The sequence below is a fragment of the Neolamprologus brichardi genome, chromosome 3 (genome assembly GCF_056152115.1).
Source record: "Neolamprologus brichardi isolate AB-2024 chromosome 3, ASM5615211v1, whole genome shotgun sequence".
Lineage (NCBI taxonomy): Eukaryota > Metazoa > Chordata > Actinopteri > Cichliformes > Cichlidae > Neolamprologus > Neolamprologus brichardi.
The window spans coordinates 8,778,956-8,789,047 of record NC_142106.1 but is presented as its reverse complement, the minus strand read 5'-3'; the positions used below and the strand labels follow the sequence as shown (position 1 = coordinate 8,789,047).

General features: G+C 47.6%; 1 protein-coding gene across 1 annotated transcript; it reads left to right on the top strand.

The window, feature by feature from the left end:
- Positions 1 to 1,227: 1,227 nt before the first annotated feature.
- Positions 1,228 to 7,724, top strand: LOC148103379 (uncharacterized). Its single transcript, XM_087838102.1, has 6 exons — positions 1,228 to 1,614; positions 2,062 to 2,805; positions 3,124 to 3,304; positions 3,359 to 3,539; positions 3,671 to 3,840; positions 7,639 to 7,724. The coding sequence occupies exons 1-6, from the start codon at positions 1,228 to 1,230 to the stop codon at positions 7,722 to 7,724; spliced, it is 1,749 nt and encodes a 582-aa protein (XP_087694228.1).
- The last annotated feature ends 2,368 nt before the right edge of the window (positions 7,725 to 10,092 follow it).

The window sequence follows — 10,092 nt, the reverse complement described above, 5'->3', positions numbered from 1 at the left end:
GGTGGATTAAATTAATTGATTTTGGTACTCCTGGCCCGCCACACTACGGCCCCTAGAAGACTGTGGTTACTGGTGTCTCTAGCTTCACATGTCGCAGATCAGAATCACTGCTTTGATTCCCGGTGGGTGTGCTGCTGAGTGGTGAACAACTGTTAGACACATGAACGGGTTGGTTGTGTACCGGGGGATTCTGTTTAGGACTACGCTTCGTCCTCATGTTCCCGGCTGTCAGGGACAATCTGCCAGAGGTAACGCTACCTTCGGCTGCACAGCCACAGTTTTTTGTGAAGCCAAGTGTTCAGTACAGAGCTACAAATAGGCTAGATTTATTAAAAGTGTCTTTATTGCTAAAGAGGCCGAGGAGTAACTAAACATCCGAAACACTGAGCAGGAAAGTGCAGGAGGGACAGGTGCAGAGGCCATGCAAACCCATATGGAAAAGAAAACTTATAAAAGATTAGCATCAGATGTGGCCTACTTCATATAGTGAATCATATAAGGCTTATATGATTTACTCATGAAAGTGGCTACTTTCTCGTTACTTTCATATATTGTTTTTGTCACGGTTCTGGGTCAGTTTCGACCCAGTGTTTTGAAGTTTTGGATTGTTAGTTTATTTTTGGACAATTGTCATGGTTTTGGGCACTATGAGGTTTATTATTATTATTAGAATTCTGTTTCTGTTTATTCATGTTAAGGATTTGTTCTCGGTTGTATCTCACGTTTAGTTTAGTTCAGGTTCCATGTGTCATTCTCCGTCTGTCTCTCAGTGTCAGGTCTGCGTCTTCCTGTAGTGTTCTCATTTCCTGTTTTATTGTGAAGGTTTGAGTCTCATGTGAGTGTGTTCAGTTTTCCCTCTGTCTCGTCTTGTTGATTATTTCCAGCTGTGTCCACCACCTGTGTGTAATTCCCGTGTTTCTCTGTGTGTATTTAAGTCGTGTGCTCTGTCATTGTAGTTGCTGGTCCGTCTGCGTTCCCACCCTGCTTCATCTGTGTGTTTCCCTGCTGTCAATCCGTTTCTGCTCGCTCTCGTTCATGTTCAGGTTCGTGTTCTGTATTCAGTTTGTTCCCAGTATAGTTTAGTCTTTGTTCGGTTCGCCTTTTGTCCATTTTTTAGTTTGTGTTTAATAAACCACCATCACACCTTTACAAGTGCCTGCATTTGGATCCTCCTTTATTTTCCACACGGCTCATCTCACTCGCCGTGACAGTACGGACCAGCCAGATATGGATCCAGCGGCATTCACCCCACCCACGGAGCTTCGACAGCTCATAACGGACTCAGTGTCACGATTAATCAACCTGTGGCTTGAGCATGAGGGAGAAGCATTTCTCTACGTTCTGGAAGTCAGGCTACAACAGCTGATTACAGATTATCCCTGGCTATTGAACTCACTGCACCCGCTCGCGCAAAACTTCATTCTCCACGAACTACACCTCCACCCTCCCGCCGCTACTGCTCGCCCGCTCGCTTCAACGGAGGTCGTGCCATCCGTACCGCCGGATGAGGAGTTACCCGGCCCATCGGAGCCGTCTCCACGGAGGAAGCGACGTTCGCGCCGCCGGCGCGGCACCCCACAGCCGGAGTTCAGAATGTCAGAGCAGCCGGCTGTGGTGAGTGAAAGGGACATTTTTGTTGACTCTGTTGCTTCTGTGACTGTTTATTCTGGGGCTATTTTTTGTGCGTCGACTGAGGATAACATTGATTTCTCATCCATGGCCATAGCATCTGAGACTGCCTGTTCTGAACCCTCGTTCCATGTTTATGACCGTGTCCGCTCCATTGTCCCATCCTCACTTCCATCCCAGTCAAATGCCAGGCCTGTAACACTGCCCTCAGTTCAGTCAGCAGGCCCGCTGCCCTCAGTTCAGTCAGCAGGCCCGCTGCCCTCAGTTCAGTCAGCAGGCCCGCTGCCCTCAGTTCAGTCAGCAGGCCCGCTGCCCTCAGTTCAGTCAGCCGCCGCGCTGCCCTCAGTTCAGTCAGCCGCCGCGCTGCCCTCAGTTCAGTCAGCCGCCGCGCTGCCCTCAGTTCAGTCAGCCGCCGCGCTGCCCTCAGTTCAGTCAGCCGCCGCGCTGCCCTCAGTTCAGTCAGCCGCCGCGCTGCCCTCAGTTCAGTCAGCCACTTCACCATCAATTACGTCTCTGCTACTTGTAGCTCAGTCGCCACTAGCTCAGCAGCCTACCCACTCATTCACTCAGTCATCATCCTCACAGCCTCATTTTAAGCAGGGAACACACTTCACCACAATATCTGCTGGTTCTCTTGAGCTGGCCATGTCAGAGACAGTTGCTCCCTCTAGGGCCTCCCCAGAGGCTGGGTGTCAGTCGCCAGCCAACTCTGGACCCCTAGAGGTCAAGACGCCAGCGCCAGCAGACTCACCGGAGAACTCACCAGCTCTATCACAGCTCTCAGTACCCCCTGAGAGTTCAAGCGAGTTCATCCGTCCGCCTCCGTCCTCTGCTGAGTGTTTTGGGGAACACTTTCAGCCCTCTGAGGACGGCATCCCACTGTTGCTGCCTGAGTCTAGCCACTGTGCTGCTCAGTCCCAGCCAGTGGCCACACTGGCAGAGGTCTCCGTACCTGCTGCTTCAGCGTCTGTTTCCACTGGAGGGCCAGAGGAGCCCGTCCGGTCTCACGCCATGTTAGCTGGGGGTTCAGGTGAACCCAGCCAGCGTCCTGCCTCATCGGCTGGAGGGCCTGAGGAGCCCATCCTGCCTCAAGTGTCGTCAGCTGGGGGTTCGGGAGAACCCAGCCAGCCTCAAGTGTCGTCAGCTGGGGGTTCGGGAGAACCCAGCCAGCCTCAAGTGTCGTCAGCTGGGGGTTCGGGAGAACCCAGCCAGCCTCAAGTGTCGTCAGCTGGGGGTTCGGGAGAACCCAGCCAGCCTCAAGTGTCGTCTGCTGGGGGGCCCGAGTCGCCCGTCCAGCCTCAGGTGTCGTCTGCTGGAGGGCCCGAGTCGCCCGTCCAGCCTCAGGTGTCGTCTGCTGGAGGGCCCGAGTCGCCCGTCCAGCCTCAGGTGTCGTCTGCTGGAGGGCCCGAGTCGCCCGTCCAGCCTCAGGTGTCGTCTGCTGGAGGGCCCGAGTCGCCCGTCCAGCCTCGAGTGTCGTCTGCTGGTGGGTCTGAGGAGCCCACCCAGCACCACGCCTCATCTGCTGGGGGTCCTGGAGGACCCAGCAAGCATATCCTCACGTCTGCTGACGTTCCGGGGAAGTTTGTTCAGCCACCACCTGCTGAATCATCCCCTGTGTCTCCTACACCGTTGCCTGCATCCACATCACCTCCCGCAGCCGTCCCGCTGCCGTCAGGTTCCGCAGCCGTCCCGCTGCCGTCAGGTTCCGCAGCCGTCCCGCTGCCGTCAGGTTCCGCAGCCGTCCCGCTGCCGTCAGGTTCCGCAGCCGTCCCGCTGCCGTCTTCATCCATGCCTGGTCCAGCCTCTGTGCCTTCAACCGCGCCTGGTCCAGCCTCTGTGCCTTCAACCGCGCCTGGTCCAGCCTCTGTGCCTTCATCCGCGTCTGGTCCAGCCTCTGTGCCTTCATCCGCGTCTGGTCCAGCCTCTGTGCCTTCATCCGCGTCTGGTCCAGCCTCTGTGCCTTCATCCGCGTCTGGTCCAGCCTCTGTGCCTTCATCCGCGTCTGGTCCAGCCTCTGTGCCTTCATCCGCGTCTGGTCCAGCCTCTGTGCCTTCATCCGCGTCTGGTCCAGCCGCGGCTTCGCCTTCGTCTGGTCCTGCGGTTGCAACGCCGCCGTCAGAGCCCGCTCGGCCTGTTCTGCCTCGCCTCTGGTGGCCATTTTCCAGGCCTCTGAGTTGGCATCATGGCCATTGTGGACGGCCTCCGGAAAGGGTTCGTTGCCGCCGCTGGCCTCGCGGCCGTCCTCCGGACCTGCTCTGTGGCCGCCGTTGCCGTGTGCACGGTCGGCCTCCGGACCTGCTCTGTGGCCGCCGTTGCCGTGTGCACGGTCGGCCCCCGGAACTGTTTGCTCGTCGCCGCCGTTGCCGTGTGCACGGTCGGCCCCCTGAACTGTTTTGGCTCTTGTGTTGTCGACCCCCAGACTTTCCCGTGGACTCATGAATGGTCTTGTTTTGTGTTGGCCTGGTTTTTTTTTTGGTTTGCTCTGGACTGTTGTGCTCCTTGTTTTTTGTTTCGGACCCTCCTTCCTGGACCCCCTCCGCCCGCCCTGGTCTGGTGCTCTGTTTTATTGTCCTGTTTTCTGTTTGGGGCTGTCGGGAGCCAGCCCTTGGAGGGGGGGTACTGTCACGGTTCTGGGTCAGTTTCGACCCAGTGTTTTGAAGTTTTGGATTGTTAGTTTATTTTTGGACAATTGTCATGGTTTTGGGCACTATGAGGTTTATTATTATTATTAGAATTCTGTTTCTGTTTATTCATGTTAAGGATTTGTTCTCGGTTGTATCTCACGTTTAGTTTAGTTCAGGTTCCATGTGTCATTCTCCGTCTGTCTCTCGGTGTCAGGTCTGCGTCTTCCTGTAGTGTTCTCATTTCCTGTTTTATTGTGAAGGTTTGAGTCTCATGTGAGTGTGTTCAGTTTTCCCTCTGTCTCGTCTTGTTGATTATTTCCAGCTGTGTCCACCACCTGTGTGTAATTCCCGTGTTTCTCTGTGTGTATTTAAGTCGTGTGCTCTGTCATTGTAGTTGCTGGTCCGTCTGCGTTCCCACCCTGCTTCATCTGTGTGTTTCCCTGCTGTCAATCCGTTTCTGCTCGCTCTCGTTCATGTTCAGGTTCGTGTTCTGTATTCAGTTTGTTCCCAGTATAGTTTAGTCTTTGTTCGGTTCGCCTTTTGTCCATTTTTTAGTTTGTGTTTAATAAACCACCATCACACCTTTACAAGTGCCTGCATTTGGATCCTCCTTTATTTTCCACACGGCTCATCTCACTCGCCGTGACAGTTTTAGTAAGTATCCAAAACATTCAAGTTTCATTATATAATTTTTCAACAGATCTTATATCTGTTTTCACTCTTGTATGCTTTTCATACAAGTTTCACACAAGACAGATACAAACTTTATCAGATTTATATATATCTTTTCCATATGGGTAGAACTTGACTGCATGCAGAGGTGGAACCCCTAACCCTACTCAAGTAAATTTGAATAAATGTAAGTCAATGGAAGTGTTTGGAAAAATGTGCTTCTAAAAATACTTTTATTTAGTTCATTCACTCATGAGCTGCTGTAACATGAATCAAAAGGGTGATTTGACACCTCAGCATGCAGTCACGTTCTATAGAGTTTTGCTAATGACCGAATCATTTTATTCAGGTGTGTTGCAGCAGGGACGCATTCAAAACTTTGCTAGATGGCAGCTGTGGAGCTAGTGTTTGAAGAGAGAGTCTCCCTTCTCCCGTTGTGGTCCTACAATAAAGCTGCCTTTTCAGTTAAATTCCCATATGAGAGTCCTGCATTTGGGTCCGTCCTCCTGCCAGCCACACAGCCAACTGTGACAATCACAGACCAAATTTATCTACCGGCTTGACTGGCGGCTGCAAAACATTGCAAGATAATCTTGGTCAGGTATTCTTCCAGTCCACTACTTTACCACGAGTGTTGTTATATCAATTTGGAGGGATGACTCTATTATCTATATAGTCCAATTTGGATGGTCTGATTTAGAAGAGACGATTTCCAAGAGTTGAAGTGGGGCTTCCTGACAGAAACACAATTCAAAATCTATTTTGTTTGACAGGGAGATGATGGATTAAATATCACAAGGATAGAATAATCCTTTAATTGTCCCACAAGGGGAAATTTGGGTGTAACAGCAGCAAGAAAACACATATACAAACAAACAGTACACAAGACACAGAACAGAAACATACACAATTCTTACATATTTACATGAAGGACAATGGTTACCAAAAACTGAATACCATACTGTTGTTAAATTAAATTAAATTAAATACAGATAAGAGGCCAGAGTCCTTCTGTCTCCCACCACCTGCACTGGGTCCAGGGTGCATCCCAGAACAGAGCTGGCCTTCCTGATGAGTTTATCCAACCTCTTCCTCTCAGCTGCTGATAAACTGCTGCTCCAACATACAACACTGTAAAAAATGACAGATGCCACCACAGAGTCATAGAAGGTCTTTAAAAGCGCTCCCTGGACTCCAAATGACCTCAGCCCCCTCAGCAGGTAGAGTCTGCTCTGACCCTTCCTGTAAAGAGCTTCATCCCTGTACTTATACTTTTGTGTTGCTCTCTCATCACATTTTCATTATTCTCATCACTGCTTAAAACAACACACATCTCTCTCTCTGTTTTTTTAACTGTCCTTTCTCCAAAACAGAAAGTAGCATTACAGCTGTTTCAGGCTGAGAAACACCAAACACTCTTCGTATTATCATTCATATGTCATCCACACAACTATTTTATTTCTTTTTGTCCACTGGGCAGGTGACCTGCAGAATCATGTCTGCCCCAGCTGGATACCTTTTCACACACACCGTGACCTCAGACACACTCACAATCACTTCTGCTTAGAGCACAATTTCACTTCATTCGTCAGACTTCTTTTAAGTTTGCAGCAGGCAACGTGACTGAGTATTGTGTCAAGATAAGTAGGAAGACCACGCTATAATGGACAGTTTAAGGAAAAGGTCAACTTTACAAGGAATCTTTTTGTTTTGTGTTTTGACAGAAAGATGAGACGTTTGATGTCTTTGAAGTCTGAGCTCTGGGCTTGAGTCACAATGTGGTTTGGTTAGCTTAGCTTAGCATGATGGCTGTAAACAGGGGGAGCAGCTAGCTTGTCTCTGTCCACAGTCAAAGATAAAGAGCAGCTGTACCTGGGCCTCCTTGTTCTGATGGTTGTTTGTCCATAACGGACGTCTTCAGTTCTCACTGCTGAGTAGACCACAGCTGAATCAGTCTCTGTGCAATAAACACATTAAAATTACTGCAACAGTGCTGTGATATTATTACACTACAGCGATGGAGACATTTCATTCTGTTCTTTTAAGCTTATTAAAAGCATTAAATGGTGTCTTTTTATAAATTTATAAATAGCAGCAACTTTTCACAGTTTTTATTTTTTTAATCTTAACACCTCTGCAAAACAGTGAGAACAAAGAAATCAGGAAGTTTCTGAGAAAAAGAAGAAGGACGACCACAGAGCTGCAGACTGATGCACTTTTACCACAGAGCATGAAGGAAACATGCAGGACCAGTGTTATCAGCCAAACCCAAACACACTGCAGCAAGAAGCTCCATCAAGTCACTGATGGATATAAAGGACGTTTTATCTGTTCTGTTCAGACTCTTCATATGTCTCATGTTCACATGTTCCATATCTTAACTGTGTGTACCGACAAACACGCATGTGTGGGCCTCGTCTGAGCCCTGACATTTATGGCTCAGTCACAGCACTGCTGAATGTGATGTCATCCAACAACAAATACCTGCTGTAGAGCTGCAACAAAGTCCTTCTAGAAGCAAATCCACCCACTCTGTCTACATGGCTGTGGACACAATTTAAACACTGAGGCTTCAAAATGCAGCATCTACAACACTCACTCTGCCTCCATCCAGCCTTTATTTAGATTTGATGCATCAGTCTCCATGGTGATGAGTACAATTGGCAGCTGAAACTGTTGTGAACTTCTCCATGAGTCATATTTCCTGTTTCAGAGCTGCTGATTGGCTCTTTGGGCCCTTTACCTTCAGGAGTCATGGACGAAGCACTGAAGTCGTTCACAGAGAGAAGTGTGAACTGATCAAGCAAAGAAACTGAAACATTTCAAACGGAAGAAACTGAACTGTTTCCTAATTCCTGTGACTCTGACCTTTGACCTGTGTGTTTATTATCTTTATTATTTTTTAAATCTTAACGTCTCTGTTCTGAAACAGACTGAGCACAAAGAAAGCAGGATGTTTCTGAGAAAAAGAAGAAGGAAAAAGCCACAGAGCTGCAGACTGATGCACTTTTACCACAGAGCATGAAAGAAACATGGATGACCAGCAATGTTCCCTCTAAGCGGTGCACGTGCGCAATTGCGCACTGCTGGCACGGTCTCTGCGCACAAAAAAAAAATCTAACCTGAATTTAAATTAAAATTAAAACTTTAACAATTCTGTTTTGCAGTGTTAGTCAGTGACTGGCTGCTCCCGTATGGGATTAGAACGATGCCACCTTATCCCATAGTCCAGCCAATAATGCGATTCACATTCGTATATACGCAGCTAATCAACGTCGTTGACAGGCTATGACAGCGTCCTTATGTGCGACTGTGTAGATAACAACCTGGACCTTAATACCACCAAGACAAAAGAACTGTGGTCTTAAAGAAGGCCCAACAGCGTCTCCACTTTCTGAGAATCCTCAGAAAAATGGACCTGAAGAAGGAGCTGCTGACCGTCTTCTACCGCTGCTCCATTGAAAGTGTGCTGACATATTGCATCGGTGTGTGGTTCTCCAGCTGCACCAACAGCACACAGAAAGGCACTCCAGAGGGTCATCAATATGGCCCAAAAAAACCATTGGACATCCTCTTCCCTCCCTGAAGGACCTGTACAGCACTCGCTGTCTCAAGAGGGCACGCAGCATCCTACGGGACGGTACACACCCAGGACACCGAGTGTTTAAGCTGCTGCCGTCTGGCAGGAGGTTCAGGCTGCTGAGGTCCCGGACAAATAGACTCAAGGACAGCTTTTACAACAGGGCAATAGCCCTGATCAATGCAAATAGCTGACCTGATTGTTACCTCCCCCCTAAAAAAAGTCCAGGGAGGTAGCCAATGTTTAAAACAACAATAACAATAATAATATTTATATTTATAACAAGGTGCAATAATAATTAATGTGCAATAATAACAGTGTGCAATACAAATACACTTATTCTTCTTTTTTATTACTAAGTTATTATACTGTGTTGTGTTGTTTGTGTTGCGTTGTGATGTGTCATATCGTGTCGTGTTGTGTTATATGTAATGCCGACGTAGGACAGTTTTCCAATTTCATTGTACTATTATGACTGTGCAATGACAATAAAGAGTTATCTTATCTTATCTCTTATCTTATCTCTTCTTCCTGAATACTATCGTTGTTTATATTTACTGCGGGAAGAAACGGTAAAAACTGCGTTTTATAAGGAAAGCGCTCGAAAGCCTGTGAGCAAAAACACCAAAAAAAAAAAAAAAAAACACCCTTTCCTATTGGTTGAAAAAAGTACCATGTCGACCAATCAAAAAATGATATGGCAACATGGCATCTAGTTGTTAAGAAACAGGAGGAAGTTTTAGGAGTGACGGCGGTGCTTTGAGATGTGAGAGATTTGAGACGTTTAGTGCAAATCTTGTGTAGTTAGTGTGTAGTGTAGTCAATAGTGTTGTTGTGTGTGTCAGAACAATGAGGCGACTGCTCACTGTTACAGGTGTTACAGCAGTGATATATCTCCTGTTGTCAGGCCTGCAGGTATCAGGCTGTTGTTCTCCTTTATCTCATAGTGGACAGAAATTATTTTCTGGAGTGGCACAAATAATTTGTGTGGCATCAGATTTGATGCAGAACAGCTGATTGTTCTGTAAATAGTTTGAAATGTTTGTTTAAAAAAACGCTTTGGCTGCATTTAAAAAAAATAACTGCAAAAAACTTTGTTGTTTGCCAAGCTCAGCTACTTTTTTGAAGAAGTAATTATATAATGAATTGCTCAACATTGGTCTTTATTTACTGTATTTTGCAGAAGATTAAAGTTTTCTCACTGACACAGGTAGGATGGTCAGGCGTCCTCTGTTCCTTCACCGTTCATGAACTGTCACTTATAAAATGCTGCCAAACATCAACTACACTCAATAACTAAACGTGTGCAGGTTAAAGTGATGGACGCCCAGATCTGCACTCCAAATACAAACAGACTAAAGGTGTTTCCTTCAGAAACAAAGACAATATTTACAAAGATCTCACAGGTAAATTGTGAGCGATCACAGCAGCATCTCATCCTGACTAACAGCTTTTAGATGCAGGGAGAGCGTCGTGGTTCAGAGGTGGTTCAGCAGATGATGAAGGCCTTTCTGTTGCATTGTGTAGTGCTGTGGATGCCATGATGGTTGACTGGGTCTGCTTCTACTGAACTCACAAACACTTCTG

Coding starts and splice junctions, on each gene's coding strand:
- LOC148103379 (XM_087838102.1), top strand. CDS start 1,228: ATGGATCCAGCGGCATTCACCCCACCCACGGAGCTTCGACAGCTCATA. Junction 2,806..3,123: donor GAGAACCCAGCCAGCCTCAA/GTGTCGTCAGCT, acceptor GGTGGGTCTGAG/GAGCCCACCCAGCACCACGC. Junction 3,305..3,358: donor AGCCGTCCCGCTGCCGTCAG/GTTCCGCAGCCG, acceptor CGCTGCCGTCAG/GTTCCGCAGCCGTCCCGCTG.